The 24301-nt window shown below is 36.7% G+C and overlaps 1 protein-coding gene across 5 annotated transcripts in view; it reads left to right on the top strand.

Annotated features, from left to right (window-relative positions):
• UBR2 (ubiquitin protein ligase E3 component n-recognin 2) overlaps positions 1-24301 on the top strand; it is a 115956-nt gene that overhangs the window by 24604 nt on the left and 67051 nt on the right. For all 5 annotated transcript variants that reach the window (XM_079933097.1, XM_079933096.1, XM_079933094.1 and 2 more), the window contains exons 3-7: positions 9896-9974; positions 12016-12129; positions 18714-18844; positions 20791-20929; positions 21660-21722. In XM_079933097.1, the coding sequence (XP_079789223.1) occupies positions 9896-9974; positions 12016-12129; positions 18714-18844; positions 20791-20929; positions 21660-21722 (526 nt within the window). The remainder of the gene's footprint in view (positions 1-9895; positions 9975-12015; positions 12130-18713; positions 18845-20790; positions 20930-21659; positions 21723-24301) is intronic.

Here is a 24301-nt window from a genome sequence, read left to right as displayed (position 1 = left end):
CATGTGTTTCTCAATGCCCCTGCATTCCCCCTTTAGTTGGGATAGGATGGCTAGAGTGGGCTGGAATTGGGTATTTCCCTTCTTTCAGGTCAGTTTGACTGATAATACCCCAGCAGGTTAGGCTCTGATTAAATAGTTTCTTCTGCAGGCAGACTTTGTTAAGAATAGAATGCTCTGGAATATTTCAAAGTGGTTCCTTTTACCCATCTTCTGCTGGAAGCACGAGAGAATTTTTCTCTGATATTCACTGTGAGAACCTAGTAGAACTCCAGGAAATTAAAGTCACTAAAGTATGGGACCCCCAATGACCAGGTCGCTGGAAATTTTTTTTTTTTTTTATGGCTGTGTTGAGTCTTCATTGCGGTGCACAAGCTTCTCATTGCGGTGGCTTCTCTTGTTGCGGAGCGCGGGCTCTAGGCATGCGGACTTCAGTAGTTGTGGCTCACGGGCTTCAGTAGTTGTGGCTCACGGGCTCTAGAGCTCAGGCTCAGTAGTTGTGGTGCACGGGCTTAGTTGCTCCACGACATGTGGGATCTTCCCAGACCAGGATCGAACCCGTGTCCCCTGCATTGGCAGGTGGATTCTTAACCACTGAGCCACCAGGGGAGTCCCCCTGGAATTTTTAATTTTTCAAACTTGATCACACTGAGCCTTCAACAGTTGGTTAATTACAGTTCATGTTTCCCTACCTCAGCACTGGTTCCTGTGGAGGTTTGTGCTAGTGGCTTTCTGCTCTCATAAGTTGTTATTCTCTGTGTTCACCTGTTGGTCTCTCCAATTTTGGGGTTAGCAGTTTGCCCTATGACTTCACTTGTCTTACTTGTCTAAGAAGAGTTGTTGATATTTCAGTTTGTTCAGCTTTTTACTGTTGTTAGGACAGAGTGGCGACCTCCAAACTTCTTACATGCTGGGCTGGAAACTGCAAGTCTGTGCTCATTTTTTTAAAGCATATTTTCCTGAATATAGAATTTTGGGTTGATACTTTCTTTTCCTTTTCAGTGTTTTAAAGATCCTGATCCACTCCTGACCTCTATGGTTTCTGATGATAAGTCAGCTTTTATTAGCATATCTATATTCCCTTATGTGAAATGTGTTGGCTTTCTCTAGCTGCCTTCAAGTGTTTTACTTTATCTTTGAATTTTAACAGTTTGATTATGATACGCCTAGCTATATGTTCTTTGTATTTATCTTCTTGAGGCTCCTTGAGTTTCTTGGATCTGTAAGTTGATGTCTTTAACCAAATTTGGGAAATTTAGGTTACTGTATCTTCAGATATATTTTCTGCCTTGTTTTTGCCGCTCTTGGGACTCCAGTTACAGTATAATTGAGGGACTGTAATTAGTACAGCAGTGCATATGTATAACCTATCAATATAAATTTATTAATATAAATATATATGTAATATGAGTATATTTACATATAGATAGATGGTGTGTGCTCTAAACATTCTAATAAAAGGGATCCATGATCAAGAGAGTTTGGAGATGGGTGCTTTCACCAACCCCAAACTTACCTTTAATATAATGGCATTTAACGACTGGTACAGTAACTATGCACATTTGTCTTTTCTGTTAAATGATGGGCTCCTAGAGGACAAGTCACTGGCTTTACTTTTCTTAATAATTATATAAAAATATAAAGACAATGGTTCTCAGATTTTTAAAAATCCAAAAATGTTATCTGTGAGAGGCAAAGTAAAACAGAAAGGCGCTAAAAATAGGAATAGAAACAGTGGAGAAAAATATACCAGGCAAAAAGTATGATACAAAAGAAAGCTAAAGGGCTTCCCTAGTGGTGCAGTGGTTGAGGGTCTGCCTGCCAATGCAGGGGGCGCGGGTTCGTGCCCCGGTCCGGGAGGATCCCACGTGCCGCGGAGCGGCTGGGCCCGTGAGCCATGGCCGCTGGGCCTGCGCGTCCGGAGCCTGTGCTCCGCAACGGGAGAGGCCACAACAGTGAGAGGCCCGCATACCACAAAAAAAGAAAGAAAGAAAGCTAAAGTAGCAGTTTCCATATTTGACAAATTTAATATTTATGGTAGAAAACATAAGGGACACAGAAAGACAGCCCAATTAAAAAATGGGCAAAGGATTTGAATAGACATTTCTCTAAATGCTCTGGTTGGTTATAGTTGCACAACCTTGTAAATATATTAAGAACCACTAAGTTGTATACTTTAAGAAGGCGAATTTTATAATACGTGAATTATATCTCAATTGTAAATAAGTGATCTGGGGCTTCCCTGGTGGCGCAGTGGTTGAGAGTCCGCCTGCCGATGCAGAGGACATGGATTTGTGCCCCAGTCCGGGAAGATCCCACATGCCGCGGAGCGGGCCCGTGAGCCATGGCCGCTGAGCCTGCGTGTCCAGAGCCTGTGCTCCACAACAGGAGAGGCCACAACAGTGAGAGGCCCGCGTACCGCAAAAATAAATAAATAAATAAAATAAAATAAAATAAAAAAGTGACCTGTATATTTTGTCTTAAAGACCAAACCTCACTTAATTCTCAAGGCTTAGAGCCATGCAGATTGTTCTCCCACTATATTTATTGCAAAAAGAATTAGAAACAAATAACAAAAGAGTAGGTTAAACAAAGTTTGAGAACTAACATTGCTAACATTAAGTAAAAGAAAATCACTGAAAGTACTGAGGAAATTTAGAAACAGAACTGAATATAAGATTACATGTTGAAATTTGGGGGGCATAGCTAAAGTAGTATTTAGAAGGAAATGTATAACTTTAAAATGTTTGCCCAAAAAAAGAAAGGTTAAAAATAAACTATACAAACATACATTTCCTGGCTGTGTCTGCCTAGAAAAGGGCCTAGAAACAATGAAACTACCATAGCAGTGAGCATACCTGGTACCCAAATACTGGTTTCTAAATACCATTGTCCAATAAAAAGAATCAGAGTTCCATGGAGGAATGATTGATTCCAGGGCTGGGACAAGGAAGATAAAAAATAAGCCTGGAACATGTTATGTTGCCAGAGGTAAGAAAGTCCTCAAAAAGGAACAGGGCCTGTTGAAAGGGCATGGGGACCAAACTGAAAGAGTTCCCAATGGCCATAGCTAAAACAATTTGGGTAATGAAATAAGTAATGATAGTATTAAATTATAACCCATAGAATAAAATAAATATCCATGAGTCCATACTCTTTGAGTAAATAAGCGGGAGAGAAGGGATGTTTTCAGTAGTTTTCCTGTATTGAAGAGTTACAGTTAATAAATAAAACAGAAAATCATCATTAGGCAAGTAACACAGTAATAATTGTAGTCTAGATCCATTGATAGATGCTAAAGCTAGTGGATGAAATTTTGAGGAGAGATAGGAGGATGTTTGCATAGTCACAGAGTATCTCCCCAAATATATTTAATTACAAAAGGAACAATAACAACTTTACAGTGAAGAAATCTGGCAGACACCATCTTAATGAAGTGAGCAAAGGTAACATCACCAGTAATAAAGCATATCAAATCAACACGTGCCCCATGTTATGATGCACTGAGAAAGACACAGCATCATTCCTCTGGTGTTTTTGCCAAAAATGCATAACTCAGTCTAATCATGAAAACATCACAAATGCAAATTGTGGAACATCTGCAAAATAACTAACCAGTACTCTTAAAAAGGGTTATGGTCTCAAAGTCAAGAAAAGACTGGGGAACTGTCAATCTTTTGGAGATTAGAGGAGATTAAGGAGAAATTACATTTAATGTAATGTGGGAGCCTATGTTGGATCCAGAAAAGAAAAAAAGGACCTTAGTGGGAAAACCAATGATATTTGAATAAGGTCTGTAGTTAATAATATTGTACCAATGTTTTTGGTACAATTTCCTTGTCCAATTTCCTTGTACTATGGTTAACATTAAGGAAAGCTTGGTAAGGGTGTAAAGGAACTCTACTATTTTTGCAGTTTTTCTATAAATAAAATTATTTCAAAGATAAAAAAGAAAAATAAGGTAAACATTGAGTTCAGGAAGTTTGTAGAAATAGAACAATTGAGCACACTCAAAGGAAAAAGAAGAAAGGAAATAAAAAGATCAGAAAATGAAGCAAAAGTAAAAAGTTGAGATACTTACTCTCTGGAATTATTAAGGTAGTCTTCTGAGAAGACTGAGTAAGAAAAGAGAAGATACACATATATAAAATTCAGAATGAAGATTGAGACGTACACTCACTGCATTCCTTTTAGTGATGTCATTTCTTGCCGAAGCTGGGCCCTCTCTGTTGTTGTGATTAAAAAGCAAATACCTGTGGAATAAGAAATGAGGGTGGCAGTATCCAGTCTGATTCTAAGATTTGAGAAATTGTGCAGTGCCTAACAGGTACTAAGTTCTTTGAGTCTAACTGTTTGATAAATAGAATGATTAGGTGTTTCATTTGGTCTAGTGATACCCTGAAAGAAACTGTTGAGACACTAAAGATGCCATGAACTAAGAAAGTTTGACAACCTCTGAAATACGAGAATTATGAATAAGTAAATGCTAAAAAGAAATTGAAAATGTAGATGAAATGGATAGATTTGTAGGAAAATGATAGGCAACTTGAATATAGTATGAAAACATTGGAATGGTAATCAAAGATCTTCCCTCCCAAAAATCACATACCTGGATGTCTGTGTATGGGTAAGTTCTATCAAATTTTGAAGGAACAGTTAATTCCTTTCTTAAACAAGTTACTGCAGAAACGAGGGAAAGAGTGAAAACTGCCTAACTCTTTATGCAGCTACTTAATAAGCTTGATTTGAAACCCTGATAAATTCAAGAGGAGATATTATAAAGCCATTTCCCTTATTAATGTAGATGAAAGGGATCCTAAATAAAATATTAGCTATCTGAATCCAAGAATATACTAAAAGAGTCATGCATCATGATCAAATGGAATTTAGTTTAACAATCCAAAGGTAGTTCATCTTTAAAACAATTATTGATGTAATTCACCATTTTAATAGTTGAGAAAAGAAAAATGTTTTTCTGATTTGATTCAGAAAAGCATTTCATGTATTTCAATTATTGTTTGTGATTTAATTCTTAGCAAACGAAGAATATATAAGGGAACTTTATTGAGTATTTGTATATTAGATTTTTAAAGTTTTTTATTATAGACAGTTTCAAACATAATAAAGGTAGGGTGAGTGGTACAATAGACGTGACAGGTAATCATTGCTCAGCTTCAGCAATTATCAATATATGGCAACTCTTTTTAATCTGTATACACACACATACACTCTCATACACTTTTTTCCTGCCCTGCTAGATTATTTGGAAGCATATTCCAGACAACATGCTCTTTTTAATCAATACTGAGTATGTATCTTTTTTCTCTATAACCATTAATATCCTAAAATAATTAACACTAATTCCTTAATATTATCTGCTGTCTAGCAGAGTTGAAATTGTCCTGATTGACTCATAACTGTGAATTTAGAGTTCACACATTGCATTTGGCTGTTATTCTTCGTTTTTTCTTTTAAACTATAATAGCTCTTTTACCTCTTTCCTTCCTTCTTTTTTCCATTATGTTACTAAGAAACCAGGTCATTTGTTCTATGGAATTTTCCACATTCTAGATTTGGCTGATTGTGGCCCCATGGTGTTGCTTAAATGTTTCTTTTTTCCCTGTCTTTCCTCGAAACAGGTAGTTAGGCTTGATTAACTTCTATTATTGGGGGGGGTGGATAATAATTTCATAATTATTGATGCATAACTTTTTTTTAACGAACTTTATTTTTTTTTTTTTTTTTTTTTTTTGCGGTACGCGGGCCTCTCACTGTTGTGGCCTCTCCCGTTGCGGAGCACAGGCTCCAGATGCGCAGGCTCAGCGGCCATGGCTCACGGGCCTAGCCGCTCTGCGGCATGTGGGATCTTCCCGTACCGGGGCACGAACCCGTGTCCCCTGCATCAGCAGGCTGACTCTCAACCACTGCACCACCAGGGAAGCCCAACTTTATTATTTTTATTTATTTTTGGCGGCATTAGGTCTTCGTTGCTGCGCGGGCTTTTTCTAGTTGGCAGGGAACAGGGGCCACTCTTCGTTGTGGTGCACGGGCTTCTCTTTACGGTGGCTTCTCTTGTTGTGGAGCACAGGCTCTAGGCACGCGGGCTTCAGTAGTTGTGGCATGTGGGCTCAGTAGTTGTGGCTCAAGGTCTCTAGAGCACAGGCTCAGTAGTTGTGGCGCACGGGCTTAGTTGCTCCACGGCATGTGGGATCTTCCCGGACCAGGGCTCGAACCTGTGTCCCCTGCATTGGCAGGTAGATTCTTAACCACTACGCCACCAAGGAAGCCTGATGCATAACTTCTTAATATCAGGAAGTATATGATGCTTGGCTGCTTTTGTTAAAATTGATCAGTGGGTTTAGGCACCTAGCACAAGTAACCATCGTGAAGGTCTCCAGCAGCCTCTTATTTATTGATGTTTTTTGCCGCGCCCTGTGGCATGTGGGATCTTAGTTCCCCAACCAGGGATTTAACCTGTGCCCCCTGCGTTGGAAGCACGGAGTCTTAACCACTGCCAGGGAAGTCCCTCCATCAGCCTTTTTGCCTAATGTTTTAGCAGTCACTGATGCTTGCTGCCTGGATCGTTATTCATTAGGGGGTAGCAAAATGTTGCTACTCTAATTTATCATCTCTTCTTTGTTTATGACCTAGTCTTTTATGAAAGAAACAGTCCTCATCGATCCTTCGATAACCCTGAGGCACAGTTTATATAGGAAAGACAAGATAAATGCTTGATTCTTTCTAGAAGAGCACTTTCTTAGTAAACCTACAATGAACATAATACTTAGATGTGTTTACTTTAATACCTAAAGTAAGAAAAGGATGCCTACTATTACTGCTTTTGTTTAACATATTACTAGAAGTCCTTGTCAACAGTATAAGAGAAGAAGAATAACTATTGTAAGGAAAAAGATAAAATTGTCATTATGTACAGACTAATATCTAGGTACTAGAAAGTACCTAGATATTAGTCTAATCAAGAATACACAGAACTCATTAAGAAAAATTTTAAACTTCAATAAAAGATATAGGAAATAATCATGGACATGATAATTTACTCTTATCAATAAATTCCAAATAATCTCTGTCAAAATTTTAGCTGGGTATTTTCGAGGAACTCTGTAAACTTATTGTGTAGAAGAATAAATAATAATTCATGAATAGTTAAATCAACCTTTAAAAAAGGAGAATAATGGGGAATTTACCCTATCAGATATTAAGGTATATCAATACTACAAAAAGCCATAGTAATACCATGTGGAATAGTATAAGAACAAACAAATAGATCACTCTTAGAGAGCTTAGATAATAGACCCAAGGATATATGGGAAACTTAATATGTTATATAGGTGACAGCACAATCAATAGGTAAAAGTTACGTTGTTTAGTAAATGGTTTTAGAAAAAGCAGCTCATTATATATGGAGAAGTAAAACAGTATCTCTATCCTGTGTCATATGCAAAGGTAGATTCCAGATGGATTAAACACCTAAATGGGGAAGGTAAAACCAAAAAGTTTAATAGAAGAAAATTATTTTCTTTAAAAACATATATATTTTTGTGACCTAGGGTTGGGGAAGGGACTTCTAAAACCTCAAAGCACAAACGAATTTTTGTGTAAATTTAATTGCATCAAAATAGGGAGCTCTATTTAACAAAGGACCCCATGGGCAAAACTAATATACATGTGACAAATGGGAGACAATATTTGCAATGTTTAAATTGCCAAGTGATTAATGTCCTCTATACTAGATTATATAGGAAACTCCTGCAAATAAACAAGATAAAGAAAGCAATCCCAGCAGAAAAATGGGCAAAGGATATAAACAGGCAGTTTATAGAAAAGGAAATCCTCAAAGCAGTAAGCATATGAAGAGTTGCTCAAATGTATTAGCAGTCAGAGAAATACAAATTAAAACAGTAAGATAGGGGCTTCCCTGGTGGCTCAGTGGTTAAGAATCCTCCTGCCAATGCAGGGGACACGGGTTCGAGCCCTGGCCCAGGAAGATCCCACATGCTGCGGAGCAACGAAACCCATGTGCCACAACTGCTGAGCCTGTGCTCTAGAGCCCGCAAGCCACAACTACTGAGCCTGTGTGCCACAACTACTGAAGCCCGCACACCTAGAGCCTGTGCTCTGCAACAAGAGAAGCCACTGCAATGAGAAGCACATGCACTGCAACGAAGAGTAGCCCCCGCTCGCTGCAACTAGAGAAAGCCCACGTGCAGCAATGAGGACCCAATGCAGCCAAAAAAAAAAACAAAAAAAGACAGTAAGATATTTCATATACGTTAAGCTGGCACATATTAGCAAACGAGATAAAAACCAAATGCTGATGAAGATGCAGGTTATAAAAACTCTTACAAAAAAAAAAAAACTCTTACACACTGCTGGGGCACATGTAGCCACTCTGGACAGTAGCATGGCACTCAGAATTAAAACTCTATATGTATATGACCCAGCAATTCTGCTCTTGCATTTATATGCCGAAGAAAATCTCAGTCAGATCCATAAGAAAACATTTACAGGGATATTCATTGCAGCATTATTTGGTAGAAAGGCATCAGAGGTAATCCAGGTGTCCGGTGCAGGGATAGTAGAGAGAAAAAATGTTTTGGATACATGCCATGGCATATTATATACCAGTCAGAAACAGCAAATCAAATGTACACATACAAAATGAATGAATTATGTTACAGAATTGAAAAAGAACAGAATGAGATATAACACAGTAAGATTTGCACACATCAAAAATACATGCACTCGGGGCTTCCCTGGTGGCACAGTGGTTGATAGTCCACCTGCCGATGCAGGGGACACGGGTTCATGCCCCGGTCCGGGAAGATCCCACATGCCGCGGAGCGGCTGGGCCCGTGAGACATGGCCGCTGAGCCTGCGCGTCCAGAGCCTGTGCTCTGCAGTGGGAGAGGCCACAGCAGTAGGAGGCCCGCGTACCACAAAAAAAAAATACATGCACTCAGTAAACAATAAGGATTTACTGTATAGCCCAGGAAACTATATTCAGCATCTTGTAATAACCTATAATGGAAAAGAATCTGAAATATATATATATACACACACACATATACATATCCAAATCACTCTGCTGTACACGTGAAACTAATAAAATATTGTAAATCAACTACAATTTTAAAAATAAATTTTTTTTAAATACATGCATTCAAAACATTTTGCAAGAACACATACAAATTAAAGGGCACACAATAGGCATAGTAGGGTGGTTGCCTATGAGGATACAGAAACAAGGATAAGGGGAAATTTAAAGATTTTCGTGACACCCCATCTCATTTCATAGAATCATAGAAATTATTTAAGATATGATCTGTAAATGTATCTAAATGGCAGTATGATAAAAGCAAATGAAATGATCGAAGGCACCACTGTCAACCCCTTCACTTTGTGGAACTCCTACTCCCCCATCAGGATGTCTTATGAACCATAGGTTTGTGTGACCATCAGATATACAGACGGAGTGTGGAGACCCATGTCAGCTTGTATATTGAACACTTAATACGTTATTACCATTTAAATTAGTTAAAATATCTTAAGAATTTATAATATTTAAAATCTATTCCATATACATCTGTATGTTTTAATATAAAATAGAATTTCCCCAAATCTTTAGGGAAAATTGCCATTCTAGTAATATGTGCCTTCTAAGACCCCCTAGTGCACATCCAGTATGAGAAGCAGGTTCTTAAGCTGACTGCATTGATCAAAGATCTGATAGATCTTTGGGAAAAATAATTTCTTTTCTTCTAACACTAAGGCATTTCACTATTCTGGCTCTTCCAAGATGGATTCCAGTTTGAAATATTATGTGGTAAAATATACAGTTTATGACACTCTGATTTTTTTTTTTTCTTTAACTTTACAGAGACTGTGCAGTTGATCCAACTTGTGTTTTATGCATGGAGTGCTTTTTGGGAAGTATTCACAGAGACCATCGATATAGGGTTAGTAATATCCAGATAATAACCACACCTAGTATTGAATTTTATACTCAATACCTTTTCTTCTCAAAATTCCAAGATTTAACACTGAAACAGGGGAGAGTGGTTTAAGAAATGTGTTACTCAAATACCATTAAACATATGATGGCAGTGTAGAGATGAATTATGAATCCAGATTTCATGGAACACATGGTTTAAGATTAAAAGACTATAGATAACAGCTCTTTCAGTATTGGTTTTCAACTAGTTTGTTTTGTTATTTTTTTAATGTTTATTATCTTTATAATTCTAGGTTTATAAAGCAAGTTGTCAAAAATTAGAGGATAAAGGTGAGAGTTAAAATGCAAGAGGGAGGTTCTGAAGGGAGATGAGTGAGCAATGAAGTAAAAGTGACAGGATTATACCATTAAGAAATGGTTCTATCTATTGGTCAGCTTCTACAGAATTGTCATTTCTTAATATTAAAGAGGCATCTACTACAATGTAGAAAAGGGCCAACTTCAGAACATAAGACTAATCAATTTTTTTTAACTGCTATAACGCAATCAGTACTTTTCCAAAAATCAAGTATGTTTGCTTTTAAGTCAGGGATACAAAATACATAGGCAGATTATTGCTAAGCCTGTCCTGGTTCCTCTAGTGGAAGCTGAAGACAGAGCTATGAACATTCAAAAATTTAGGGAACTGTTAGTAGCTGGAACTTTTCACCCTAATCTCAAATAAAAATAGAGAAGAAATACTACAGTCTTACTAATTCAAGACTTTTGATTCAGGACTTTTCCTCCTGTTTGTTTTTATTTACTCTACCCGAGTATTGTTAACAGTGAACTAAAACAGCTGCAAAATTGAATTCATATTTTTATATGTTCTTTTTTTCTTTGCGGTACACGGGCCTTGCACTGTTGTGGCCTCTCCCACTGCGGAGCACAGGCTCTGGACGCGCAGGCTCAGCGGCCATGGCTCATGGGCCCAGCCGCTCCATGACATGTGGGATCTTCCCGGACCGGGCACGAACCCGTGTCCCCTGCCGATCGGCAGGCAGACTCTCAACCACTGCGCCACCAGGGAAGCCCTATATGTTCTTTTTATTTTCATAAATCAGTAAGAGAATCCTAGTTTCCTTTAAACTGTTCTACCTATCTTTGGTTACCAGAACACGCATAAAAGCTATAGGGTGATGTTAGCATTTTCCATATGGCTGCCTGCCCATGTTTCTTGGCATATATCTTTGCAGCCCCTAAGAATAACTGTCATTTGTGAGTTTACATTAATTACCTTGTGATATGTAACACACAAATACTTTGGGCAAAATATGAAAGGCTCTTTCTAAAATTTCCTTCTCATACCCATCCATAAACTCTCACAGTATTTTTTAAAAAAGCAAAATTTCCAGTCTACTAATTATTAAATAATAGGTTTTATCTTGCTAGATTCCTTGAATCATTGCTACATCTTAAGGAAGCATGAATAATTTTGAAGCCCACAGGTGGTAAAAGGTTTTATGACTAGGCACTCCATGTTTCCTTTTCAAAGAATGCTATTTAGAGAGTGTTAGAAAAGAAAAATAAACTATTTCTGTAGTTTTTTTGGTCACTTTCTCTAATGCAGATGCACTCTTATTAGACTTTTGTAGAAGACAGCAGCTATAGGAATCTTTGTCACTCTTGAATCTGTTACGTTTATAACCTGGTAGCATAGATACCAACAGTATACCAATTTAGCCAAAACCTAGCAAGAAAGCCCTTGTTATTTTCCTAATTAGGAAGTCATGCAAGTGGACATATTTTACCTCTTTAAAATAGCTGTAGCTTGCTAGACACTACAGAATAGCTTATTTTATTTTGAAATCACTTAAATTAGCCTATAGGCTTATTTAAAATCAGCTTTAAAACATTGAGAGGTTTGGCATTTTATTTAATTTTATCCCTCCAAAGAAATTAACACTTCAGCAACGTTATTTCCTTAGCACTTGATATTCCTATTTATAATCCAGTAGACCTCAGTAAATACTTATTGACAAGATACTTTACAATTTTTTTTCAAGATGACAACATCAGGAGGTGGAGGTTTCTGTGACTGTGGTGATACTGAAGCTTGGAAAGAGGGTCCTTACTGTCAGAAACATGAACTTAACACCTCTGAAATTGAGGAAGAAGAGGTAAAAACATTTTCACAAAATTGTTCCTAAGGAAATACTGTCTTAACCATGTGTTTGAAATATTTTCAGACATAAGAATTAGGTTATAATATAGCAATGGATAAGTAAAATATCAATAGTCCTCTCACTATTAACAGTGACCAAGTATATACTTCGAAAGTTTTTTGCATTTTATGGATGGCATACCAGTACTAGTAGAACACACTTGAAATTCTAGAAATTTAATTTAATTTGGACTTTTGCATTTGTTTGTTTTATTTTAAGCATATATGAGTTTTTTTAAGTCCTCATTTATTATTAAAGAGATTATTTTTCCTATATATGTAGATCAGTTAACTTAGTTGGTTTTTGTTTGTGTTGTGACTAAGACTTTGTAGATCAGATACCTTTCTTTTCTGTAGTCCTATATGGCAGCCAATCCTACTCATCATCTCCTGGTAAATCAATGTCATTGGATATGTGATGAGACCAAACACTGGGATGATAGCTCAGTACAAGTTACACTCATTCCAGCTGTAAATATGTGCTTTCTAAAATTGTTGTTGATCCTTTATTATTTTTCTCTAAATGATATTTGTAATGATATAATGGGCTCTCACTAAACAAATACTTGAAACTCTGCTGTTTGTGACAATCTGATGTTTGATTTAAGATCCTTATTTCAGATTTTAATTTTAAATGGCAGAGAGGTGGGTACATTAAAAGAACTTATGCATTGTTTGTAAGTAGGTCTGATACCGATTTGGGGCAAGTGGACATTAATAGTCCTTCCTAGTGCACATGTCTTCCTGGTCTCAGATATTTTAACAGAACGACCAGAGAACTTATGGTGTAGGACAGTATCTTTTAGACTGTGTTTCACTGTGTTTTAGACAGATGAAAATTTGTGCAGAATGATTCAGTGCTATAGAAAACATATATTTGTGTTTCATTTGCTTTGTGCATGTGCTCTAGGATTTGCTACAGAGAGATGCCAAGTGATCAGGGTTTCAGATTTCTCCACTGCAATTGGAGCAGCTCTGTTTTTATCTCTTACATACTGGGTTGGCATTCTGTATATAAAAATATAAGCAAGGCAAACAAAGACATATTTGGAAAAAATGGTTTTGCTTTTGAAAAAAAAATTGAAAGCTAGTGTAAAACTTCAGGACTCTGGGAGAAAATATTTGCAAGTCATATCTGATAAGTGTCTGGTATCCAGAATATATATCTTACAACTCAACAACAAAAAACACAATTAAAAGTGGCCAGAGGACCTGAATAGACATTTCTCCAAAGAAGATATAATACAAGTGACCAACAAACACATGAAAACATGCTCAAGAGTATTAGTCATTAGGGAAATGTAAATCAAAACCACAGTGAGATACCACTTCACACCCACTAGGGTGGCTGTAATCAAAAAAGTGGCAAATAGGTGTTGGCGAGGCTATAGAGAAACTGGAACTCTGTACAGTGCTAGTGGGAATGCAAAATGATTTAGCACTGTGGAAAACAGTTTGGCTATTCCTCAAATGTTAAACATTGCCATGTAAGCCTGTAATTTCAGTTCTAGGTATATACCCAAAAGAATTAAAAACAAGTATTCAAATAAGTACATGCACACACATTAGTAGCAGCATTATTCATAATAGCCAAAAGGTGGAAACAGTCAAAATGTCTATCAGTATGCGAATGGATAAACATACAGTGTAATATTACTTAGCTGTAAAAAGGAATGAAGTACTGATACATGTTGCAACGTGGATGAACTTTCAAAACATCAGGATAAGTGAAAGAAGCCAGACACAAAGGGTCACATACTGTATTATTCCATTTATGTGAAATATCCAGAATAAATAAATCTGTAGAGAACACAGACTGGTGGTTGCCAGGGAATAGGGAAGGGAAAAATGGAGAAAAACTGCCTAATGGGTAAGGGGTTTTACTTTGTTGAAGTGATAGAAATGTTTTAGAACTAGATAGAGGTGATTGTGGCTCAACATTATGAATGTACTAGATACCACCAGATTGTTCGCTTTAAATTTTCTAAGAAAACTTATGAATCTGCCTGCAGTTACTCTCTTGGCTTTATCCTCATATATTAGCGGGGTAGCTATCAAATAATGAAGACTTTGGTTAGTTTCCTGAATTTTTAGAAGATGCCAGCAAAATAACCTGCCTGGCTGAAATTGTATGGTTCTGCCTGGAGAATATATATTCCAGCAACTTGACAGAGAATCGAACCTCCAGACTTTGCCATTTAATTCCTATTTAAGAATTCAGTTAAGAGAAACGAAGTCTTTGAGAAGACCATAAGATATTAAAAAGATAACAGATAACATTATATTTAGCATACCTGGTCCCCACTCACTAAATCCATACATTATCTAGGGTTTTTCTATTTTATGCTTGAAATGGAAGAAAGCTATATAATATTTGAAATGAACCTCTTTAGCCTGTCATAGGATTGTTTTTATTGAATGTAATTTTTTTGTTATACATTCAGCCTACATCTTAAGAAAAAGTTGTAAAAAATTTTATTATATACTTCTGTTGGGGTAGTGTTTAGAAGTTCCACAGGTCTTCTCAACTTGTGGCATTTGGGGTGGGACATTCTTCATTGTACAGGCCAGGGATCAGCAAACCCTGGCCCCACAGGCCGGATCTTGTCTGCAACGTGTTACTGGCACCACCATAATCCAAGAATGGTTTTTATATTTTTAAATAGTTGAAGAAAAATCAATAAGGGTAGTATTTTGTGGCATGTGAAGATTATGTGAAATTCAAATTTCATTATCCATAAATAAAATTTTATTGCAACATAGCCACGCTTAATTGTTCATGTATTGTCTATAGCTGCTTTTCCACTACAACAGCAAAACTGAGTAGCTATGACAGAGACCCTGTAGCCTGCAAAAACTGAAATACTTAGTGACTTTTTATAGAAAAACTTTACTGACTCCAGGTATACACTGTCAGAAGCACTGTGTTTATTGTACCTAATTCCCACTCATTAAATGGTAATAGCATCTTCCATCACCGTGACAATAAATGCCCAACTAGTTTTCCAAATGGGCCCTTGAGCATGGGGGGTGAGTACAGAGGCTGGTGGGATGGTACCTTTCCTAGTGTCTCCTTTGTTGATCTTTATAAAAACCGTAAGAAATTTGCCTTAGGTCTCTGCATTAGGAAATGTTACGTTTCTCTTGGTGTGAGTCTCGTAACTGACTGTGTTTCCTTTTGTTGGGGCATCTTGAAAACAGCTTGTCTGTAGTAGCTGTATGGAAATTTATATGATTGGCATTTATAAATAGATGTTATCTTGACTTCAGTTTATTTTACTTCCTTTATTTTCATTTTACCTGCTTTGTATATCTATTTTTTAATACTGTTTTATTACACTGGATGTATTCTAGTTGCTGAAGGGGAATTCCCTGGAGGTCCAGTGGTTAGGACTCCATGTTTTCACTGCCAGTAGTGCAGGTTCAATCCCTGGTCGGGCAACTACGATCCCACAAGCTGCACTTGGCCAAAAAAAGTTGCTGTAAATCCTTTTTGGAATGAAATTTAATTCAATAACGTATATTAACTGAATGAACAACCTCAGTGAAAAATTTTTTATCTGAAATTTTCACTTATCAATGCTGCTTTCATCCCATTTGAATACAGATCAGTGGTAACTAGTAGCTGAATATCATACTAAATACGATTCTTGGTTTATATCATTTAATTCTCAGAACAACCCTGTAAGATAAATACTACTGTTACCCATATTTTATAGCTGCGGAAGCTTGAGTCTTAGATTAAGAAACTTGCCTACAGTGTCTCACACAGTAAGTGCTAGAGCTGGGCTTTAAACCTAGGTAGTATAGACAACTCTGACAGTACAGTGTACTGGTTTTTGAAAACATTTTTTGGCAGTGGAATTTTTTTAAATAAAATTTTAATTAAGAAATCCCAATAATAAACAGATAAAAGCAGTATTACTAATGAATTTATTTTTTATAAGTTGGAATGTATATTATTTCTTGTTAGAAAGTCGATTCATAACTTTGGTTTCTAGTTTATTTCTAGTTTTAGTTGGGCAGTGTGGAGAAAACCCTCATTCATACCTTATTTGCATATGACAACAGTTAAACTCTATTATAATATGTGCTTACTTTTTTTTCTTTTTTTTTAAGATGGATTGATTTTTTTGGCTGCATTGGGTCTAGTTGCTGCACACGGGACCTTTCGTTGCAGCGCGCAGGCTCTTCATTGTAGTGCGTGGGCTTCTCTCTAGTTGTGGTGGCAGGTTTTCTCTTCTCTAGTTGTGGCATGCAGGCTCCAGGGCGCGTGGGCTCTGTAATCATGGCGCGCAGGTTCCAGAGCGCACGGGCTCCGTAAGTTTGTGGCACGCAGGCTCAGTATTGTGGCGCATGGGCTTAGTTGCCCTGCAGCATGTAGATCTTAGTTCCCTGACCAGGTATCAAACCCGCATCCCCTGCATCATAAGGCGGATTCTTTACCACTGGACCACCAGGGAAGTCCCAACCACAGGTAACAGCATGCTATTCTTCTAGTTTGGAAGAAGAATAAATCAAAGTTGACTCATGAAGGCTTGCATTCTCTAACATAAATGTCACGAAAAACAATTATTAGTCTTAGATAATACAACATAGGATAAGATGGTTATTTATTTTCTCATTCCAACTGACTTATGCTGTGATACGAGCACTTGGAACAGAAGTCTATTCAAATAACGTTTAATTTACCGTTGTACATGAGTAGGCTTGCACAGCCTAGCATCTCTTCACTTCAGAAATAATGTTTTTTAATCAGTAACCCATTTTCAAGAAGTTAACATGTGCATACAAAGATGGCAGAAGAATCTATATCCATAGGCCATTTAAAAATTTGGATAATCATGGGCTTCCCTGGTGGCACCAGTGGTTGAGAGTCCGCCTGCCGATGCAGGGGACACAGGTTCGTGCCCCGCTCCGGGAAGATCCCACATGCCGCGGAGCTGCTGGGCCCGTGAGCCATGGCCACTGAGCCTACGCGTCTGGAGCCTGTGCTCTGCAACCAGAGAGGCCACAACAGTGAGAGGCCCGCGTACCGCAAAAAAATAAAAAAATAATTAAAATATGGATAATCATATGTTTTTAAACTGGTGTGTATTTCAAATAGGAAACACCTCTACCAGGCCCTGGGATTTTTAGAACAGAGTTTGGACACTGCTGGCTTGGATTCTCAAGAATTGGCGGTTGTTTCTGTCCCAACACCATTTAATTCTTATATATCCTGTTTATCATAATTCTTCAATCCTCTAAATGTCTTGTATTATGGGATTTAATTGTAAGAAATGGAATGACTGTATAGTGAGATAGTATCACGAAGAAAACTGAGTTTTGGTTCTACTTTCTATTTTAGTACAGTGTGAGGTTCGTATTATGATTAATAGCCACTCTTTTATGAATCGCCAGAAGGTACCAGTTCCAGTACCTTCTTTGTAGCAGGTGGTTTTGCCATGTTAACTTCTAAAGTCTGCGTAAGAAATAGTAGCAAACCTTGGTAGCAGTATAAAAAAAATTTTTTTTTGATGGGACATATAAAGCAGTTTATTGAGAAGAGTTGTAGGTAAAAAGTGCTATAAGACTTTGGAAAATCTTTTTCTTACTTCTTAACATTCTTTAAGCCCTAGACCCATCTCCTTTAGGAATCTTTGTCTTTTTTCCTTCATCCTTGACATTATTCTCCTTCTCCATTTGTTTTATATCAGTTCCACTAAGCTGATCCTTGGTGAAGATGCACAGAAATGTTCTGTATCCTTATGTATATTTTCAAGAATGTACTGGTTCCCATTCAATGATGTTGGAATATATTGATTTTCTTATTGAGAGATGAATATAACACTATTTAGCCATTAAGCTAAATAACATGTTTAGATTTGATAAAGCATTAAGATTAGATTGTGTAAAACATTTTGCCAACCTTGACTGAAAGATAACCTTAGAGTATGTTTATAGTAATACTTTTTTACATTAACCTTGAAATTTAGTGACTTACTCACTGTTAAGTCTAATATACAAAGTTCTCTGTTAAATACATACACAGCTTGACTCGCTGAGAGAAAGTGAGTGATTCTTAACAACATCGAGGAGCAGTTTTCTGACCTTGTTGACTTCTCCCCTTTAGAATCCTCAAAATCAGGTTCTCCTTTATACCTATAAAACTAAATATTACTTGTCCATCCTTAGATAACATTCCTTTGTTTATTCTGGAAATTGGGGATTAGAGGGATGTGAAGCTGTAACCATGGTTTGATGTTAGGTTTAAAGATCCTAGAATGCCATTCTAAAATTTTTAGATTTATTTGTTAGGCATTGGAGTGCCGTGGAATATTGTGGTTCATATGATTCAGGATTGTGGATTATTATGAAGAGAATGTTTTAGGAAGTTTGATTTGCTGAGATGTAACGTATAGGATCAAATTGAAGAGAAGCTGAAGCTGGAAGATGTCAGCTTTTTACAGTAGTGTTTTGAGGAGGGAGGCAGAATTCGAAAAAGGAGAATTAATGTACATTTAACATGGTTGCATTTTTTTTTTTCTGTTCTTTCAGGATCCTCTTGTGCATTTATCAGAAGATGTGATTGCAAGAACTTATAACATTTTTGCTATTATGTTTCGGTATGCAGTAGAGATATTAACCTGGGAAAAGGAAAGTGAATTGCCACCAGATTTAGAGATGGTGTAAGTACAGCCCATTTATTCCTTGTATTTGTATTTGCTCACACTCAATTTTAAGCATTTTGATTCTAATTCCTCAAATTAACTTTAATACAGCTAGGATAGAACATAATCGTTTTTAATAATTAGTTTTCAGCATAATAATAACCTTGGTTTTATAGTTTTTAAATATGTGTGAGCCATTTAATTGGTAGAGGTTTTTCCCTGTTGATTTCGCCGATTTATAGCCATATTTTAGCCACATCAAGGCTCTACCACGGTTTCAAGCACAGACATTTTTCTCTTCTTTGTGTGATAAAGCTGTTAAGTTAACTCTACAATTCTTTTTGTTTGTGTATGAGATTTGATTAGGGAATGAGCACTTTGATCTAAGTGAGTTTTCTGGTTTGACTAAATACACAAATTCAATTTTAACCATTTTTGATTCTAAATTTGTATAAAATTTATTCTACACTTTGTGCTTCTTTTAGAGTACATCTAACATTTTTACCATTTGTTCTTAGATTATTGAGCAGATTGCAAATTTGTGACCAGAGAGCTGGATTCTGCTATAGCTGTACTTAAGGTTAAGGGCTTACTTTTCTGCATGAATGTGCTTGCCTCAAGCAGCCTTCTCTTCTACTTTTAATTCTAGCCAAGCTTGTAGGAATTGTATTCACAGTTAAGGTTGAATACAAGTGAGAGTCTAAAGGACATTGGTGGTGTTTCTTTTTTGCTTTCTCAACAGTGTTCCAAATAATTAGGTTGTAGGTTGTTTTTTAGTAAAATGAGGAGTTAGTATTCCTTTTTGGAAATGTTGATAATGGCTTAGTTACCTCATGACTTTATCTTCATGTATTTTGAGTTGGGGACCAACTAAGATCTAAATCTGAGATCCAAATTTAGACCGTAGAGAATAGAAGAGTTGTGTTTTTATTTTTCTGTTCCATTGTAAGTTTGGGACCACCAGCATAGAAGGGAAAAGAATCTAACTTGCGTCTCTTGTAATGTTTTCCCATCTTAGTAAATGGCATTTCATCTACCCAAAAACCTGAGTCACGCATATCCATTTAGATTTCAGGTCCAGCTGGTTCTCCCTCTCTCAAGTTGTTTACTTCTGTTCATCTCCATTACTACTATCCTAGTCCAAATTGCATTAATTTCATCCTTGGACAACATGACGTCCCTAACTAGACTGCCATATCCACTCGTGTCTCTCATGATCCATTCTCCACATATAGCCAAAGTGAACTTTAAGACAAATCTGACCATAGCTCCTATTTCACTCTTTCAAATCTTTGATTGCCCTTAGGATGGCAAAATCGAAATCCATTACAAGGTCTTTAAGATTTCTGCCTATCTCCAGACTAATCTCCTCCTTCCTCCCTGTGCTCCAGCTCCCAGTATTTACTTTTGCCACCTCAGGTCCTTTGCTTTCACTTTCTTCTAGCCCATGGTTTCTCAACCTTCGTACTGTTGGCTTTGGGGGCCAGATATTATGGGCTCTAACTGGTGGACTGTAGAATTTTTAGCAGCATCCTTGGCCTTTACCCACTGTATGCCAGTGGCACTCCCACCCCAGTCATGACAACCAAAAGTTTCCAGACATTGTCCAGTGGTCATCTATGGAGGGTAGAGGAGAATTGCCCCCAATTGAGCACCACTGATAGCCAATTCTGACTTCAGCTCTCAAATTACTTCTTTGGCAGCTCTCTGAACTCCCATACTGGTTTTATCCCACTCTAGCATCCTATTCTTCTTGATAAAAGCCAATTCACATAGATTATATGTATAGTATCTATCTTTCCCACCATCCGGTAGTGTCATAGAGTATGGGGACCACAGATGGCTTCATTACAGGTATGTGCCTAGTACCTAGCACGTTCCCTAGAACAAACTGTGCTCTTAATAAATCATCCTGGAGCAAGGTGATAATGCAGATAATATATAATTAATGTTTTATCCCACAGAGAGAAGAGTGACACCTACTATTGCATGCTGTTTAATGATGAGGTTCATACCTATGAACAAGTTATTTATACTCTTCAGAAAGCTGTTAACTGTACACAAAAAGAAGCCATTGGCTTTGCAACTACAGTAGATCGAGATGTAAGTAATTTCATTATATTGATGTCACATAATAAACTTTTAATACAGATAAGTTATCCTAGAAAATTGAGTTAGAGGTATATATATCTAGGCTATTTTTCTTTAATTTCATATGAATATTGACCCAAATATATATTGGGTATAACTGTAAGCTGTTGTCAGAAAGTTTAGGAGGAAACATAGATACAGTTGCTCTCATCCTACACAGTGGTTAGAAATATTCAGTTATGAAAATAGAAATGATAGCAGCCTAGAAGAATAAATGTTGTGTTGTTCAAGGATAACAACTTGAACTTATTAATGGCTTGAAAAATGTTAGGATAGCTTTGAAGGAAAATATTTTAATTTACTTTTTAATTAATAAATAGAATAAACATTGTAGATATTAAAAATTGACCAGGGCTTCCCTGGTGGTGCAGTGGTTGAGAGTCCGCCTGCCGATGCAGGGGACACAGGTCCGTGCCCCGGTCCGGGAAGATCCCACATGCCGCGGAGCAGCTAGGCCCGTGAGACATGGCCGCTGAGCCTACGTGTCCGGAGCCTGTGCTCTGCAACCAGAGAGGCCACAACAGTGGGAGGCCCGCGTACCGCAAAAAAAAAAAAAAAAAAAAAAAAAAATTGACCAGTTGTTATGTGCTCAGATGACACTGTGTTTGTTTACTGTTTCAAAAGTTATTAATACTGAATATAAATATTTTTACAAGTTAATTTCAAATATCTTTATTTACAGGGACGTAGGTCTGTTCGATATGGAGACTTCCAGTATTGTGAACAAGCAAAATCAGTAATTGTGGTAAGTAATTTAAAAATATGTCTACACTCTTATTTTTTATTACTATAAAACTAATCCCACATTTTGGTGTGTATGAACACATTTTTCTGCCTTCCTGAATGTAAAGCCACATCAATCAAAAATCATGTTTAGGGGCTTCCCTGGTGGCGCAGTGGTTGAGAGTCCGCCTGCCGATGTAGGGAACACGGGTTTGTGCCCCGGTCCGGGAAGATCCCACATGCCGCGGAGCGGCTAGGCCCGTGAGCCATGGCCGCTGAGCCTGCGCGTCCGGAGCCTGTGCTCCGCAACGGGAGAGGCCACAACAGTGAGAGGCCCGCGTACTGCAAAAAAAAAAAAAAATCATGTTTAAATATATGTTACCTGACCATTGCTTATTGCTTTATCTAGTTTTTTTTTAAGCTACGTAAGATTGATACAGAAAATGAATGTTTAGATGAGATATATATGTATATATTTCTGTCGTCTTATTTTTTTATCAGAGATGTCTTAGAAAGTTTTTTGCTTTCTGTTTTGTTTTTGATAGGGTTTCACATTACTTTTTAGGAATTAAACTGGCCTTTAGCACCAAGATTAGAATTCAAGGGAAGTTGTTTCTTGGTACCTAATAGCAAGGTATGCTGCATATCCTGATAGCATTTAGTGTATAATTTATCTGAAAGAAAACTATTCCCCACATTTAGATTTATTTTTAAAAGTTATAATTTATTGTTTTTAACTATTCCATGTAACTGCATTTTATGTAAATGTCCTTTTAAAATATAATTTTATATATTGTGAAATATTTTAAATATACAGATGAAAATAGATATAACAGTAAATGCCTGTGTGCTACATTATACCTTATTTTCTTCATACGTATTTTAAATAAATAAAATAGTATAGAGGCCCTTGTATTATCCCTTCTAAATCCCATTCCCCTTCCTCCTTCCCTAGAGATAACTACTTTCATTAATTTATCTTTCGTTTTCATACATGCCTTTATATTTCATCTGTTAAATATCTATCCATATTATATGTATTGATTTGGAAGTCTTTAAACATTATATAACAAGATTCATACTGAATATATTATATTGCAATTTGCCTTTTCATTTCAGTGTTGTTTATAGATTTATCTGTGTTGATACATGTATCTGTAAGTATTCCATTGATGACTGTACCATAATTTTTCCATTCTCCAGTTGATGGACAATTAGGATATTTCCAATTTTTTCCTATAACTATCAGTCCTGCTGTGGTCATTTTTTTGTCCTCTTGTTGCATAGAAGCAAAAGTTTCTCTAGGGTATATACCAAGAAATGGAATTTCTGAGTTGTTAGCTTTTGAGCATTTTCAGCTATACTAGATTTTGCCAAGTTAATCTCCAAAATGGTGGTACCAATATACATTCCAGCCAGCATCGAAGTAGAGTTCCCATATCTCTACCGCTTTGTCAAAACTATATATTGTCAGATTTTTAAAATTTTGCCAACCTGATGTGTATGAATGGCATCTCATCAGTTAAATTTGCACTGCCTTGATTACTGAGTATCTTATTTCATATTTATTGTATTGGTCATTTAAGTTTTCTGTGAATTTCTTGTTCATACCCTTTACCCATTTTTTTGTTGTTAGGTTACTTGTCTTTTTCTTACTCATTTGTAGGGGCTCTTTACATAATCTGAATCCTGATCTTTTGTTGCAGTATCTTTTCCTAATATGTGACTTATTTTAAGCTTATTTGTGATGCTTCTCCTTGAGCAAAAGCTTTAATTTTAATGTAGCAAAATATATTTTTCTCTTCATGAGTTTGTGTCTTATTCAGGAAATTCTTTATTGATAACTGGACATACCCAATTTAATAATACATCAGAAACTATACTGTGGTTGTATAAAAAGAACATTCCCATTCTTAGGAAATGTATACTGAAGTTTTTAGGGATAAAGGGACATTATGCATATAACTTAACCTTCAGTGGTTTTTTTTTTTTTTTTTTAATGCTTGTGTGTGTGTGGAGAAAGAAAGATAATGTGCAAATGATAAAGCAGTTGGAATAGAATGTTTACAGTAGATGAATCCAGGTAAAGGAGGTGTTTTTTTTCCCTTTACATTTGTTGCTTCACAGTGTTACTACAGTTTTTCCCTAAAAAATCAGTACTTGTAATCTCTGGTAGTGTCTGTATAGATATACTATATGCATAATATAGAATAGAAAGTCCAGAAATAGATACTAGTATGAGGAAAATCTAGGAAACAAGTACATTCTAAGGGAGGAGGAGAGCTTCTTAACCAAGACTAGAACCCCAGGAGTTAGAAAAGAACTCATTTTTGGCTACATAAAAAATTTGCATAGCAAAATGTTATAAAAAATGTCAGTAGACAGTAGATTTAGAAAAATTATTTCTAACACAAAGGATAGACATTTAATGTTTATGATAAACAGAGCACTCATAGATTATCAGGTAAGGAGCAAACAACAAAATAGAAAAATGGACATAGGGTATGAAAAGACAATCACAACAGAGAAGATCTAGGTGGTAAATATATGTAAAAAGAGACTCAAACTACCTAGTTTAGTAAAGTGACAGAGATTTCATAC

This window comes from Stenella coeruleoalba (genome assembly GCF_951394435.1).
Source record: "Stenella coeruleoalba genome assembly, chromosome: 10".
Taxonomy (NCBI): domain Eukaryota; kingdom Metazoa; phylum Chordata; class Mammalia; order Artiodactyla; family Delphinidae; genus Stenella; species Stenella coeruleoalba.
Note: the sequence above shows the minus strand (reverse complement) of the source record. Positions and strands in the feature narration are given on the sequence as shown.